At 41.7% G+C, this 17,637-nt stretch overlaps 1 protein-coding gene across 1 annotated transcript in view; it reads right to left on the bottom strand.

Annotated features, from left to right (window-relative positions):
- The window catches only part of TPH2 (tryptophan hydroxylase 2), a 50,905-nt gene that overhangs the window by 11,254 nt on the left and 22,014 nt on the right, over positions 1–17,637 (bottom strand). The window contains exon 8 of the mRNA XM_009695677.1: positions 17,406–17,532. Coding sequence (XP_009693979.1) covers positions 17,406–17,532 — 127 coding nt within the window. The remainder of the gene's footprint in view (positions 1–17,405; positions 17,533–17,637) is intronic.

The following is a 17,637-nucleotide window of genomic DNA, read 5'->3' as shown; positions in this document are numbered from 1 at the left end:
GGCTCTTGAAGTAGGAAAGGTGTCTTTCCATGTTGTAAAAGTTCTGTGGTTCTTGAAGAGCCTTCCACTAAAAGGCCGTTCTGTTAGCCAAATCAGCAAAACAAGATGAAGAATCAAAGTGCCAAATGAAGGATTAAAAATAATTTTTAAGCTCAGAGACATCAATGTAATGATCAAGACAGTGCCAGGAGCACAAGACAGTGTACAGTATGATTTGAATTTATTTCTCTAACAAAAGTATCATAGAATCACAGAATGGTTTGGTTGGAAGGGACCTTAAAGCCCATCCAGTTCCAACTCCCCTGCCATGGGTAGGGACACCTTCCACCAGACCAGGTTGCTCAAAGCCCCATCCAACCTGGCCTTGAACACTTCCAGGGATGGGGCATCCACAGCTTCTCTGGGCAACCTGTGCCACTTCCTCACCACCCTCACCGGGAAGAACTTCTTCCTTGTATCTAATCTAAATCTTCCCTATTCCAGTTTAAAGCCATTGCTCCTTGTCCTATCACTACACACCCTTGTAAAAAGTCCCTCCTCAGCTTTCTTGTCGGTCCCTTTAGGTACTGGAAGGCTGCTCTAAGGTCTGCCCAGAGCCTTCTCTTCTCCAGGCTGAACAACCCCAACTCTCTCAGCCTGTCCTCACAGGAGAGGTGCTCCAGCCCTCAGATCATCTTCGTGGCCTCCTCTGGACTCGCTCCAACAAGTTGGAGAGCCCCAGAGCTGAAGGCAGCACTGCAGGGGGGTTCTCACCAGAGCAGAGTAGACAGGGAGAATCCCCTCCCTCAATCTGCTGGTCACGCTACTTTGGATACAGCCCAGGGTACGGCTGGCTTTCTGGGCTGCAAGCGCACATTGCCGGGTCATGTTGAGCTTCTCATCAACCAACACACCCAAGTCCTTCTCTTCAGGGCTGCGCTCGATCCATTCTCTGCCCAGTCTGTATTTGTGCTTGGGGTTGCCCCGACCCATGTGCAGGACCTTGCACTTGGCCATGTTGAACTTCATGAGGTTTGCAGGGGCCCACGTCTCAAGCCTGTCAAGGTCCCTCTGGATAGCATCTCTTCCCTCCAACAAGTCAACCGCACCACACAGCTTGGTCATTGGCAAACTTGTTCAGGCTGCACTTAATCCCACTGTCCATGTGACCGACAAAGATGTTAAACAGTCCTGGTCCCAATACCGACCCCTGAGGAACGCCACTCGTCACTGGTCTCCACTTGGACATCGAGCCGTTAACTGCAACTCTTTGAGTGCGACCATCCAGCCAAGTATATGAAAGATACTTTACAGTCATGCTCATGAAACACTATCTACACGGGTTCAAAAAATTTTAAATAGATCTATGGAAGAAAATCCTCTTAAGGGCTATTAAATACTAATATGGCAGATCTCTTCCTTCCAAGTTCCTGAATCAAAAGTCATTGGCCAGTAAAGCAGTATACCAGGAAAGTATCACCATCATATGGCTTTAGACCTACACTGTCCTCCAGATGTCTGTAACTTGCCTGTCAGAGACAAGATACTGCTGTAGCTGGTCTGGTCCAGTATATGTACGATTCTAAGAGTCAGATCAGTTGCCCTGCTATTGACAGGAAGGATACAGAACAGATCAAGCCCTACAAACTCCACGTCTGGTCTCCAGGGTAAACACAATGTCTATTCTTCATGTTCAGGTACTATCCTTCATTATAAATTGGACTACCAAAAAGAAAAAAAAAAATCAGTGACAGTTATTACAGCTAATTAAAAAAAAATCGTTACTCAAGGGTGTTTAGAAATTTTCAAAGGCAGGAAAAAAGGTTTGATAAGCTCAACTCTCCTCATCTGACTGGTTTCTAAGGCTTTGAAAATCACTCCTCACATCACATAATTTTGCATTTGGGAATCTCCCTCCTGGGACCTGTGCAAAGAGTTTGTGTGGGGCGTTGGGTGCTAATGTCACAGAGTCAGTACTTTGAAATCTGACTGGTCCATAAAAAGGCCTTTCAAGCCATTCCATTTTGCTTAGTTTTCTTATGGTATAGCTTAGAGACCGATAGTTGTGTTCACTTGGCAATTTTCAGCATGATGTATAACATGAGATTTTATCTGTTCTCTAAAAGTACCTTGTAAAGATGTCAGGATGAGTCCTGAGAACACCAACCATGTCAAAGAGCTGGTTCACTTGCACTCCCAGATGCGAGGGGGAAGAAGGAGAGATTGAGTAACTGCATGACTGCAACCCTAGCACATGGACAGGAACATTCACCACTACAGAAACTAATGTGATGGGGCTGTAGTCCGAAGCTGACACATAATAGCACAACCAATCACTATATATATAAAATTAGTTGCCATGAAGACGACTACTAATGCATGTAAATACTTGCAAGACCTGTGCCAAGTATATATCCTTAAAACATCTTTACATTCTACTGGACTTAACATTTCAAAGGATATTTCAATGGAGCACTCAATTCAGATGTGTGTGATATGTTCACAATATGCAAAGATTAATTCCTTTTCCTTTAGAAGAGGAGACCATTGACATTTCAGCTCTAAAACTATTCACCTAGAGATTGAATCTCTCATATAGGTGTAATTATCTTGTAAGAAGACAGTTATATACAACTGAGAGGCTTTCAAAAATCCCATTGTTAGAAATTAATCCCAAGAATTAATGAAGTAAAGGTGTTTTCTCTCCCACTGTAAAAGTTGCTCAAATCGCAAGCAAATATTGATTCAGAGATATCAGTGACTCCTGTTTGTGCTTTCTTTCCTCATTCAGAGCTGGTGCAAATAAATTTGTGAATAGTTGCTTATTTTTCAATCTCAAAGACATCAACAGTCACCAAAAAAACCAGCTGGCATTTCACATTTGACTGAATTATCCAAAATTCACAGTCTGTTGAATCAGAAATGCTCCACTACAAGAAACAGACATAACAGAGGTAACCCAGGCAATTAGCCAGTACAGCCCAATGTTGGAGTCCAGACATCAAGCAATAGAGGCTATTTGACAGCTATTCATGCGGGAACATTATTGAGTAGATACGCAGGCAGAGTTTTGAACAACAAATAAATCTCATGATGAGCTTGTGAACAGATCAAAAGCAGAAAAGAAGTAAAATTCAATGGCCAAGTCTTTCATTATAGATGATTCACCCACCTCCAACAAAGGCAGTGACCCTATTCACAGCCAACAGCATTTCTAAATAAGAAAACAAAGTTTAATTTTTCAGAGTTACCTTCTTGAAGTATTTTGTTTAGTCTGCCACTTTGAAATGTATTTAGGCTCACTGAAATGAGGTTTCTTTCAGGGATTTCAAAGTGTATATATTTAACAATATTCTCCTTTTTCCCTCATCTGACTGCTTTGCATTCAGACCTTTCACTAAGGGTGAATGCTTGGAACAATCTCTTTAGAAACAGAAGTTTGAGTAGATGTGGTGCCGCTCGTTAGAGCACTCGGGGATAGAAGCACACCGGCCTTCGCGTTTCTGTTGACAGCCATAGCATACAGTACCACTACATGCAAATTCCTCCAGTGCAGAGCCTTGACATACTGGGAGAAAGTACGTGCTATAGTGAGCACAGGGGGGCTTAATCCCTTGTGAATACTTTGAAATGGTATGTTTCTTCTTTCAGGAGTTTCTGCAGAAAAATTCGTAATGGTAACCAAAATAAAATTATCATCATGAGTTTGGAAGGAAGTTGAAAATGTACCTCAAGCAACACAATATGACAGTGGTACCAGTAAGCAGGTAACTCTGTACCTCCGACACTGGGGAGCCCAGTCAAGAGAAGACAATGTGCATGGCAGTTGCCTACCTTGCAGGTGCAGTATGTCTTCTGGAATAAGATCTGGAGGACACCTCTACTAACACCTTTGTGTCTCTTGAGAGAATGTGTCTTTCTGTCATTCATTCTCACATGAAGGAGGTCCTCTTGTTACTCTGAAGAGCGGGCAGAGAGAGTGGAGGACAAAGCACTTCTGGCATCTTTCTGCTGCTGCCACTCCAAAAGAAGTTAATTCCCACAGAGCTGAAGCCACTGGATATGCCACTCCATGTCTGAATTACTCCTAAATAACCTGAATTTAGGCTTGCTCTGCACAAAGATGATGACTGTCCAGTCCTCTCATTTTATCTCAGTTGAAAACCTTGGAGACCTTTGGAGTTGCAGAATCAGGAACCTCAACACTTAAGCAGAAAGTGTTTCTCTGTAAAAGGCTGGTGTTTCCTGGCAAGGCAGCAATTCCTCTCCACCAAAGCTAGCGGTTACAGAGATGATGCAAAAAATCAACCCCACAAAAGCACACTGGCCTCAACTTGCTCAACACTGTCAGAGAAAGAACTCATAGTTTTTTCAACATAATTAACGTATACTGCTGAAGCTTAATATGCAGCTAAGCAGCTACCATTGAAACTTGGAACTGCTGCTTAGATCATTCGTTAAACATAAGGCATTGAAGCCCTAACGCTTTACCCTTCCAATTTCCCCTTCCCTATCGTTTCACTCTTATCTTGAACAACTTCTAAAACCTGGGGGTTTAAGGTTTGTTAATTTCCTATGGAGTTATTAAGAACAAATGATGTGCAATAATGAGCCATTCGCTTTCCACTTTATTTTACAACACGTAACGTGAATTCATGTTCAGCGCTCCCTATGGAAGCTGAAGTGAGTATTTGCTCATTTCTTTTGCAAGCTGTTGCTTCACATTTCAGCCATCTAGAGATTTCACACAGTTAACATAAAAGGCACAGTCAGGACTCTTGACATGTTAGCTGGGACTCCAAGAGATGGGGCCCTTTGAAAGTCAAACTAAAACCAAACAAACAACAAAGCTGAGTAAACATATGTCACCGCTGTCCAACCACACTCCGCAGTCTGCGCTGCCTCATGTGACACACTTGATCCACCACGACCCTTCAACAATTCACAGGCTGCAAGCAGGGACTGTCTTTAGGGCTCTGCCATTCCTGTTTTCCAGATCTTTGTCCTGCTACTCTTTCAAATGAGGACTTTGTGTTAACAAAACCCATCAAAGCAAGAACAGTCCTGATTTCATACGCTACATGGGGAAGGGTTGGCATCCCAAAAGCGCTCCCTCAGCACTGTGGCTGATGTTACAGCCTGCAGAGTATGATTCCTCTAGCAAAGGGCCACTGACAGGGTGGCATGACCCAAACAAGAGCAGAATTTGGAACAAATACACATGAAAGAGATCGTTTAGTTGTTCTTCACCCAACAGCGTTCCCGTTTTATGAGTCGCCACTGACCCTAGGACTGTTGCCCCAATTGTAACCTGCATTGCTTAGAAGAATACCCAGAGAACAGACAAGAACAACCTCAGGCACTTTTCTTCCTCCGGCACCCAAAGCCAGCATCTCTACAAAAGCCTAGCCCTTCCCTCAAGACCCGTTTCCCACACTTACCTGTAGACCTCAGCACTGGTCCAACACAGTTTCCACTTCTCTAAAAAGACCAACTTCCACTCCCCAGCAAGCTTGCTAAGAAGGAGACTCAGAAGAGAAGGCATAAAGTTGCAACACTCCCTGAAATACCAAGAAAACCTATTCTGGCTGGGGAGGCAGAGTCTGTCCTTTTGAACGTGCTGCAATGCTCAAAGGAAACTGCACAAGGGGAACACTGGCACCGGAGTCTCTTCCACTTATCCTAGGAGAAGCTTTTGATAGACTGGCAAGGTCTCCACAGATTAACAAGAAGCAAAGGTGCAGTAACAAATCACAGTACAGGAAATCCTCATTTTATAAGCAGAGAGTTTACTGAATCACTGCCCTATGCCAGTCCACTGTCAGAATTAATCACTGTGGGTGGCAAGGCCTCTTTAATAACAATCCTTGGCCAGCCCAGAGCCAGACGTCGAGCGTTCTCCCTAACAGGAGGTCCCCTGGGGAAGACACCAGGCACATCTGGTGCTTCCCATGCTGCTGTTCCCTGGAGCAGGCTGCGTCCCCCCACACTGCCAGGCCAGTTACTGCATATGGCAATCGCACTGCAGGGAGGGATGCAGAAGAGCCACTGAGCCTCCTGTGACATTTTAGCCAAGGAGGGGTATGAGGTTCTTGTGTACATGATGAGCAGCAAAAGTCTAAATGCCTCTGCTCATGAGGGGAAGACGTATCTTCAGAAAAGTGTGCAGCCTCCCAGGGCTGGAAGGATCTCAGAACTTTTGCAAGTCTTTGAAATTGTTGGGAGCAGAAATACATTGAAGAGACAGGGGCACCTGGCCAGCAAAGTTTTAAAATTCTTATTTCAAGGAAAAAATGCACTATTTCTTTGCAGTCATATCCATTTCAAAATTTTTTTTGAGAAGCAAAAAAGGGTAGGACTTCACTCCAAAAATAACAGCATCCACGCTAATTTTCTAAACATTTAAAAAAGAAAATTAACTTCTTGCATCTATTTACTGAAAACTGATTTAATAGCTAAGACTTGTTTTCAAACATCACAGTTTCCAACAGCAACACTGCATTTAAACTCAGTGTTCTTTTAATCACATAAATGCAAAGGGACTCCCAAAAGCTTTTGTGGCTCTTGATGCATTTGCTTAACCTGCCTTGCAAAAAAACCAAAAAAAAGATAGTAGGCATCAGCACAGAAGTGTAAGTTCTATTCATGTCAAGCTGACAGACAGATCAAAGAAGAAAAGTAGCTCAGGGAATTTTAAACATCTATTAATTTTGCTACTAAAAATATATCCAAATCGAAGATGTTTTTCACAGCCCCTAACAAAATCTTTTTCAAGTATAGTTGAGCATCTCCTCGTAGCTCCCTGATTTTCAACAGTGAGGGCATATGCAATGAATCTATCATAAGCACAGAGTAGTCAACTGAGTCACCATTGAGTTACCTGCCAGAAGTCTGTAACACAAAGCGAATCACATGAACACGTATTCAGCAATGTGGAAAAAAATTATACTGAGTAAATACTTGTGAGCAGAGAGATCACAGCTCTTCGCTGTACCAAAGTCCAAGGAATTTACAGCGGCTGTGGTCTAGGAGTGACTTACCAAATGTGAAGATCACTCCAAAACGGTCACTAGTGATCAGGCACCCACTGATATGGAAGATTTCTGTACTCATACAGGTCCTAAATTAATTGCAGATGTGTAAAATAGATCTGTTCATAAGCTAACATGTTTGTTCAAACTTGAAAAATTAATCCTATAAAGGTGTTTACATTCTAGAAATGTAAAATGTCTTGTTAAACTATAATTTTAGCCACTTTTATATAGTCAAACTATATAACTGTAACAATTACAGCCTACTGATTCAAGGGAGGGAAGAAAAACCTTTAGAAAAAGAGTAATATGTTTTATGGAGAAAAAAGGATAATCTGGGTGTACCTTTTTTCTTTCCAGCACGTCTTGAAAAAGCTCTGAGTTGAAACTGTTTTATCTAGCACCATTTGTAGACAGCAACTTTACCAATGCCACAATGATGATCTATAGAAACTTCTCTATAATGTACAGAAAATGTAAAGCTTACAGATGCTAACGGAAACAAGGTTATCCTGTCAAAACTAATGCTTTGTCTGATGCAAAAGCAAAATCCCAAACCAAACTTGAATCTAACAAGCAGATTGAGGGAGTGAGGGGGTTGTTCAAAGTGTGCCTGAAACGGCAGCACCATGTTGATATTCTGTTGGCCTTGCACTGTGACAACTTCAGCCATAGCTGGAACCAAAGCAAAACAACCAGCATCAACAGACACAAGGCCCGCCTCTGTAAACTCTTCTTTGGCTTCAACAATGCTCTCAGGTTTAGAGTATTTGATTTAACTTTCCAAAATCGCCAACAGATAAGAAAAACCCTTTATACAAGAACATCAGAAGGCCTGCCTGCTCTAAGAAGTAGCTAACAGAATTTCTTGCATGCTGTACCATGTGAGCTTGGTTTGGACAAAGAGACACAACTGCAAAATCACGTGTCCTCCAGAGTCGATTCTTTCCCTGCAGAAACCCATATTCCTAAATAACAGGTTTTGGCAAGTAAATGATTAACATCAATTTTACAGCAACAAATCCTACTTTCATTTGCATGTGTACAACCCTATTGACTTTTAGGAGACTGTATACAGGGAAATGAAAGTAGTATTTAGCCCACAGACCTAAACTCATCGAAAGCAAGGGCAAACCTCCCCTTCGCCTTCTGTAGCACCAGAGTTGGACCTATAAATATATAATTAAGCTACACTTACAAAATCATTATGGTAGATCACCCAAAAATGTGTCAATTAAAAATTTACGGGACCATTTTTCATCCAGCACTTTGATGCCATTTGATAGAAAGATAACGACAGGCATAAGAACTATTTCCAACGCTGCAGCATTAAGTAACTAAGCCCTAGGCATAGTTAGCTCTTCATGGACACCAGCCATATTTTGACTTACTTCCATACTTTTATCTGCGCACACAAAGAAAAAGCCCAGGAACATGCTGGGTGAGAGAATTAGACTGAACACATGCGGTATGCTCAGTCCTTCAGCCACTATTTAAAACAACCACATTAGTGCATAGTTGTGAATATTAAGTTAGGATCTTTCCAGTTCTGTACAGACACAAATTCTAAGACTCTTTCCATAAGATGGTGTTTGGGTTACGCATAGTAGCTACATGTATGAATGTCTCTTCTGGAAGCAAAATTGTTGGAATTGTTTTCCATGGAAAGCACAGATAAAGCCAACTCCTCCTCCTGTGCACCCACAGCACAGACATTCCCTTGGTCCTACGTGAGACCTGGACACAGCTGAATTCAGTTGCCACATGCTGAACTCCTCCACTTCCCCACAGACCTGTGTGCTGCTGCCAGAGGATCTCCACGTCTTCTACACACGACTCAATTAATTACCGCTCTATGTTACAGAACCTTACAGATTTAAGTATGTGAACAAACACAACAGAAAAAGCAAAGAGCATTATAAAACTTACTTTGTTAGTTTGCTTCGACACCTATATATTCCTCTCAGAATATTTCTTAATGTAGTATGGGACGTACTACAGCACACAAATAAGGCTTTAGCAACATGAAAGCCCTGCAGTTCTGGATTGTACATGAATTTTACACGCGAGTTTCACATGTATGTGCTACAACCACAGAAAACTAAATGGAGTAGTGTCAGTATAAATGATATCTACACAGAGCCTAGGATTATCTGTTTCCTTCAATATATCAGTGAAAGCACAGCGGCAGTCAGGAACAGCAGTAACAATATATTCCAAACTTTACTGCTTTTTTTCCCATTTTATTTATTTAAATCTTTATTCAAATCTTTATTCTGGTAACTTATGTGCTTCGTTTGTAGGTGTTACCCAAAATGTTCATGCTGTTGTTGCTCACTGGAAGCTTATGCTGGGTCCTTTCTTTTGTCCCAATTACATATGTTCTATAAAAGACACTTCATGCCTTTTTGCTAATACATTTCCTACTCTAGGTCAAAAGAGAAAACAAATATGTAAAAAAACCCTATCAAAATTTATAGACTCCTTCCACCTATTCCTCAACCTATCTCATCTGGATCCAACAGCAAAGTGGTAGATGCTTGCCACTTGCGTGCACTCCTAAATCCTACAACTTCTTCCTGAGCTCTTTTTTTGAGGCGCACTTTCATTATTGTTGTAGCAGAGCAAACATTCAGAGTGTGAGCTGTTGAACTACCAGCAAAGATTACTACTGCAGAATCTGCAATTTCTTAATGAAAATGAAGTTGCTTCTGAAAATATACAAACGTAATTAGCAAGCCAGTGCTGTGTGAAATTTGCACCATTCTCTTGTTAACCTATATGTCAAAACTTATTACTTGTGTGCATGTAAATTTGCATTTGCAGTTCAGTAACCTCACAGATTATGATCTAACCACTTTTGGAAACATAATGCTACAAGAAATAAAAACAAATCCAGTATCTGGCTGTAATTTGTTATTTTATTAGCGGCTTTTTCTTTAGCGTTGCTAACTGCTTAGGGCTTGATCTTCATAAACCGCATCGTGTCTAAAAAGAGCTCTATTATTTCTACAGCGAAATTTTTAATTCCTTCCCTGCTCCCAATTAAGTCAAATTAGTTCTCTCCTGCATCTAGCTTCCTAATTACAGGGTTGGGCCCAAGCATACAAACATACAAGCATGTTATAGAACAACACTATTTCTTGTTACTTGTGAGTGCAAAATTCTGTCTGTTAGGGCAACCTGAGACCTTCTCAAGAAGCAGGTCACTGACCTGATGAACTGAGCACCCTCACCGCAACAGGTGAACCCTCCTTCACCTTCTGAACTTTTGAGTGACACAGTACAAAGCACAAAATGTTCCATTTCCAGATGTAACACGTCCTATGTTGACCTACTTAGCCCAGAAACTAGTTAAAGCAGAAGGTTTATATTTTAAAATGTTTTGCAAACCAGTATTTCATACCACCTTCTACAAATAAACAAAAAACCCCACCACAATTCCAACATGAGTAGTCCAGCTCCGCACCTTCACTGCAGTGGCTGACACACGGTTTCTTCACCTTCTAAATTACTTCTCCCATCCCCTCACAGAATTTGCAGCAGCAGAATCACCCCTTTGTGCCTTCTGCTCACCAGAAACTGCAGGGACTCATATCCTTGAATAGCGATGCTGGTTGATAAAGACGGATCCAGTGAATTCTGCTTCCCTCCTGCACGCAGCCCATTTCTCCCCTCCTAAGCAGCAAACCATGTCAGCTCTACAACATCAGGTCCACTCTTCCTGCCATACTAAAGGCTCCCACTTCTATAGCAAGCACATCCAAATCTGGCTTAACTCCACAGTGCTGCCCTTAACCAAGACTCGGATTAGGGTTCGAACTGCTTGTTTACCCCACTCCCCAGCCTGGTGATTGAGATATCCTCTTGTTCTTTCCAGTTCTAGCTGAAAAGGTGGAATGGGTTCAGAGAAGGAATAACATGCTCAGACTTACAGAGCATCTTCCACATGATGAATAACAAAAAAACAGCGATTGCTTTTCCATCCAGAAAAGGAGACAACTAAGGGAGAAAATGAAACAGTTCTGTAAAGTCACAATGGCATAGAGAGAAAGTGTACACAGATTCGATCGTTCTCTCTTCAAATACAAAAAAAGCTAGTAGGAATCAGGTTAAAAACAACAACAGAAGGAGATAGTTCACCGGATAGTGAATAGTTGAGCCATAGAGCTCTTCGCCAAAGTTACAGCAAGTACTAAAAATTTACATGTCTTCAAAGATAAACAGCTATCTCTGGACAGAAATCCATTCAGGATATTTAGATACATAGAAAACACATTTGGCCCAGGAGTTCCCGAAGTTTCTGAGTGGTCAGAAACTTGGAAAACATTTGAAAATAATCAGATATGCTCATGCTGTTCTTAAATCCCTCCTAAGCTGCTATTTATGTATTTACCTGTGCACAAGGCCTCAGCCACGTGGCCTGACCAGCACAGCGATCTTTACAGATCCAAACCTGGAAATACACTCCCTCCAAATCGCCAAAAAAAAGCCTCAACAAACTGTCACAATCCCTGCAGAAAACATTGATCATTTGCTCCCATTTCAGCCACAGAACTCTTCGAATTCTCCTTGTAGTAACTTCTCTGGAGTGCTAGTTTATTTTTAGGTAGTACAGAGCCACCTGTTTTTGAGCTACAAAGCTAGTTAGGTATCGCTGCTGAGATTTTGTTCTTGTGTCATGAATCTCTGACGTGATGACCGTGAAAACGCACTGCAGGGGAACACTGCAGTATTCTAAAATATTAAATATTAATCCCTGGAATCTACAAGGTTTTTTTCCCCTTTAGTCCTGTTTTGTGATATATGTACTATCTTTTCTGCTCACCTATTTGATTACGCATATTGTAGGAAGGACCCGACATCAGTGCTTCAGCTACTTTATCAAAAAGTATTGCTGAAAGAAACTCTTAAAAAATGAAGACCAGTACCTGTTATTAATTCCTTTAGAACATTACGCAGAGCAAACCCACAAATTAGGGCACGCTTTTAGAGCAACAGACAGTGTGCCTAGCAACACCCCACTAATCAAAGGAAAGCAATCCATCAGTAAGTTATCCTTCTCTCCTGATTCAAACAGACCTATATGACTTTGTAATGACTAAGCCACAGGGTTGCATCAGCTGTCTTTTCTGCTTCTTCTATCAGTTTCAGGTTTTACACTTGGGCAATTTTCAAACACATCTGCATATGAGTGTTTTTGCCTGGTCAAAGTCAGGAACAGAAACATAGCTCAGGTCATCTACTGATGAACACCACGGATCACAGTGTTTCCAGTCTCACGCTGTGTGGCAGGACAATGTCTGGCTATGGTGATCCATCGTAACTGATTTCAGCTTTTTAGTCCTAGCTTTTCCCTGGGAATTGGTTCATCTTCCCTAAGTGACACACATCCCAGATGTCATTTTCTATGTCTCCCGTAAGTCCATCAAAATTTACTCAAGCAGTTTTTCAATCATATTCACTCCCTGCTCTTCACGCTGCAGCTCCCTTACTCATTAACTACAGGTGTAGCTGGAAGCGACTCCTTTGCAAGAAACTCCATTATGTCACCGCTGGACTTAAGGTACTCACTGTGCTCACTCCTGGCATTCGTCACACAACCATGGCATGCAACTGGGATACGGGGAAAAGGCTGAGCAGAGATTTGAATGTTAAACTTCAATATGCTCGGTGACTGCTGTATCTCTTGGGCTATAATGCCAGGTTTCAGTTGGCCAATACATAATTAGTTTTATATGGCAGAATAGCTTCAGCAGGGAGCTGACCACAGACTTATAACAGTGGTTAGTTCACTGTCTATCATTTTGCAACTATAAATGAGAAACATGCAAGCAGTCTTGATTTTTCAGATGCACGGTGGGAATGTTCAAAATCTCAAATATTTTCATAGTTTTGTTCTTGGCTCCATTTGTTTATTCATGAAGGAAGACAGTAATCCAGTTCACAAGCTGTACTTACAGCCTAGCAGTATCAAATAGCCCCTCTGGGAAAGCTAATCAGTTGTTCATGAAGACAGAAGACTGCAACAGTCTGCTCTGTCTAGTGATACCACAAACTCTGTATCTACCCTAAGTTACCAAATGCAACTCGAGTCTTTATCTGCAATGCTCCTGTTTCTTCCATTCTGGTTGTCTCCTCAGCAAACATAATGTGTAATTGTCCTGAATGATGTGCCAGTTGTTCAGCGTGGGAGAAGAACTAGAATGAAGCCAACAAAACCAGATAACATAGATCCTGAGAGAAGACAGTCAAGTAAGCTCACAGGAATTACGACTGACTTCTCCCAGAGAGGTGGTTCTGAACGTTGTTTTTACACCAGCATATATCTTTAAAATATTTTGTTTGTGATACGTACACAGATAAATTAAAGTCAGCTTTAGAAATAAACCATTGGTCTCAGTCATCACTCTGGCAAGGTAAAACATTTAGATTCATAACAAGCCTGAAATGCATTTACGAGAACTCATCACACACAATTCCTTCAAATTCAGAAGCAATTCACTATTGTGGTTTTGCACACAAAGGATACCAAAACAAGAGAAATTTCTTGATTTCTACTGTCCCACGCTGTTAAAATACCCGAACAAATATTATCAAGCAAGATGAAAAGGTGACAATTTTGCCATTCTAGAGAACTGAAGGCTTAAATGTTAACTTCCAGTAAGAAACAATTGGGAAAAAACTTACTGTGACTAATTAGGTCCTAATGACCAAACTCTTGGGTGTAAAGATTTAGTGACAAACTATGTACAAAGACACTCTGCTAAACTCTTTTCTGAACCACCACCAGTTAACGTGCCCCATTGAATCTGATACACACAAGCACATCCTATACATACTGCAGCATGAAGGGACAACCTGAGCTGCGCTGAAACAACTCATCAGGAGCCGGGAGTCATTTCTGCCATTAGCAAGAGGGATGGGATCCTGCTTATCAACTTGCAGCTTTACAAAGACAGCTGCTCTCTGGCTCCCAAGTACACAAATTACAAAGTAAGACTGAAACGTAAACTAAAGCGTATTTTTTGGCACAATTTTCCTGACAAAACCTTACGTTATGTGCTGTTAAACATATTGTAAATGATAGATTATATAAATTAGCTGAAACACCTCATGTCAAGTCCTCCCTACAGCTTATGGTTTGATAGGTAAGCAGAAAATACAGTCTTTGTTTATTTTTGTACTGTGTGAAAGCAGAAAGAACAGGCATACTTGAAAAATCAACTCAAAAGTGTTTTTAGAAGGTCACACAGAGTAGCACAAGACATTAGAGATGATGATGATGATAATAATTAGCACCCAGACATGCATGGCCAATATTGTATTTCCTCAACGACTAACTGCATTATACCATACTACAAGCAAAAAAGTGGATTGTGCAAATATTTTGTTTTGTTTCAGTAACATATCTCTCAGTTATTTGTTTCTTGTGTCTTCTCTCTCTCTTATTCTCCTAAAACATTGTAAAGGAAATAGCATCTCTGTGGAAAAAAAAAAAAAAACACACAACTGCAAAGACAGTCTTTTGGCTCTTTCAATATTCCACTCCCATGGTAAGAATTACTAAATTTAAAAAGGAGCAGAAGCAATTCCTTCCTCCTTGCCCCAACCAGACTCAAACAAGACTCAAACAATTCCTTCCTTTTCAGCCCTCCTCCCCTGCAGCCGTCCTTCTCCCATCAGCTGGCCAGCACCAGGGCCTCTGCAATGCTTTCCCATTTAATCCCTGCCCTCAGTGGGGCTGCACAGATGCGACTAACCGCAATTTAGCAAACACTTCTGGTCTGCAGGGACCAGGCTCCAGCTTGCTCTACATCCACTGTGTCAGCTCTGCAGGGACAAAAACGTCCTCACGTTTCCTTTGCAGCTCAGGACTGATGGGACACAAAGAGCAGATCCATCAAGGCCGATACGCAGTGGCTTTTGAGAGCAGAATGGAGCGAAAGATTATGAAATCATCTGTAATAACTCTTCCCTTTCTGGTCTGAATTCCTAAGAGGTGTTTTCCTCTCTTCCTAAAGCGATTGTCCTCCCTGTAATGGCTCAGCTGTTAATGTCACTATCTTTTGAAACGGGTCATGCTAATGGCAAGCTTGCTTTGGGCATATTGCTTCACGCTCATTAATATGCACGTTCTCTCTCTGTTCGTTTGTTTCTCTATTTACTTTGAAGTTTCCTGGCTGGAACCTGCACTGCTTTTCTGTGTTAAGACTCTTGGCTGGTATTTCTCAGCTCGCTGCATCTCTGGTTTTTATCTAGGATGGAAATGGGACCAAACATTGCAGAAGTCAGTTAATAGCACCTCAGGTGACATTTGGTGCTCAGCTGAATTAATTGCTTGGCCTCCTCACCCTCACTGCTGAGAGATGTTCTTTCTACTTACCCTCAAGTTGACTGTTTACATTGTAAATTTTAGGGCAAGTAACATCTCTGTGTCTGTCAAGCACCCATCCCAGGGGAGTACAGCCCCTCACCGTGTTTCTACAAAAAATAACACCACCTGGGTTACCTTAAGTCTCTCTCTAAACATCTCTTCCACCTGAAAGAGCTATTTCCAGCATGGGAGGAGAAATCAACTTTGACTCAGATATCAAATTCTCAGTGTGATAAGGGAAAGTGATTCAGCTGTCTTCTTTTATTTTTGGCTTTGTGATTCAGGAGCAGCTCATTGTTCGGATGACACAGTCAGTCATAACTGGGAACTTGTGTGCGGGGGAGGAGTAAAAGCATTTATATAATATTCAGAGGTCACTCTATATCAGTATCTCTCCCCAAACAGATCAGTCCCAACATTGTCCTCTGCAACAGGCTCATGTCATCCAAGGTTATTTTGGGGTGAAAGACTTGGACATACTGTTTTCCTCAAAGCACCTACAGCGACAACCAGTTAGGTAGTTTCTCTTGAGGCTGCAGGTACGTGACAAGGTCCCTTCCTAGTAAATATACAAACAGACACAAAACTTTCATGATTCCTCCATGCAAACAACAGTTTCTCCTCAGCAGACATCCATTAGAAAACCAAGGAACACACCCTGAAGCATGTGAGAGGAACTGGCCATGAGCAAGACATCTAAGGAGTGAGGCCAGTTTGATTAAATAAATTTAGTTGCCTCTTCTGTGGGGCTACAGGATTAAAATCAAACAAATGGGTACAAACGCCTTTTTCAGCAGATGGGACTCTAAGCCACTGTGAAGCCAGCACATCAAAACTACTAATAGTTTAATTGAACCTAGTTTGAATCCACCTTCAACACTGTATCACAGGTATTTCCAACTCTTTAAACCCCCACAGCACCTCTTGCGCAGAAAAGCAGTAGTCTGCTGGATAAGTTTTAAAGTAGCCAATTCTTCCGCTGGATCTCACAGAATTTTTCATGAGATAAAATATTGAAATATGTAGTTGGTTTTTAGTACAATATAGTTCATTAAATTATTTGCACCATTTGCAGCAATTGCAGTTTTGCAGTTTTCGCAATTGCAACTGCAGCACTGCAGTTTTAACAGGATCCACAAGAAGCCTACAGTAAGTTAAAACAATTGAACAGAGCAAGTTGTATAGACCAGGGGTCACTAACCTATGTCATGATGCAAAGGGCTGCATAGGAGTTATTTGGAAATGGTAATACAGCAGGGCTGACAGGCAGGTAGGAGCTCAGGGTACGGGCAACTCAGCAAGGCTGTTCAGCACAACCTGAGGGGCCCTCACACAAGGGCCAAGAAGGCTCCATGCAGATGGTCAGTAGCATCAAACACCTTTAATATGCAACCTCTTCCAGTTCACATTATCTACTGGCATGTGCCTCATTTGATGTAACACAGACTCCATCTCACAGCCACCGGCTGAGGCACTTGACCTCAGTCTAGATCGACTGCCGCATAGCCTTGGCTTAGTAACTACATATTCTCCAACAGCAGCAGTAGTAAGGAGGCAACATCATCTCAAAATCCATCACACACTACTCTACAGGGAACAGCTGCAAAACAGAACAGTGAGCACAGAAATAGCAGTGCCAAGAGCCGAAGTGGACACCTGTGGAGGAGCTAACAGTGTAGAGCCAAGAGGACACACACCAAAACGTTGGTTTGGGTTTTTTTTTTAATTACCTTGCTTACTTGTTTTCAGCACCTTAAAGTAGACAAAATCCATCTCAGCTAGCCCTGAAAATTCGTGGTTATTGCATGTAAAAAGTAAAACTGACTACTTGAAGACTACTGTGTTCAGCTTCACTCTTATTAAAAACAACGGAAAAATATCTAAAGCTCTGTGACTGTCACATCATAGTCATCTGCAACCTGAAAATGCAGTCAGCTCTAATAAGACAATGCACGTCACTTCATCAACCAAAGAGGAGGACAGATGAGAGAGCATGCCACAAAAAGATTTTGACTCACGGTGGCTAATTTCTGAACATCTTCATCAGATGCTCCCAGTGAAGCAAGTCCTATCTCTTGTGAAAACTGTGCAAACTTGGGATCAGCAAGTAGAGGCACGTGTCCCAAGAGTTCATGGCACGTATCCCTAAGGGAATGGAAACGAAAAGAGAATCATTACAGAAATGAATGCCGTAATTATTCCATAATTCATGTAACATAAGCCATTTTACAAGGGTCTGACATCTACTTT

Source organism: Cariama cristata, unplaced genomic scaffold (assembly GCF_000690535.1).
Source record: "Cariama cristata isolate BGI_N322 unplaced genomic scaffold, ASM69053v1 scaffold14812, whole genome shotgun sequence".
NCBI lineage: Eukaryota > Metazoa > Chordata > Aves > Cariamiformes > Cariamidae > Cariama > Cariama cristata.
This window is presented reverse-complemented; position numbering and strand designations above follow the sequence as displayed.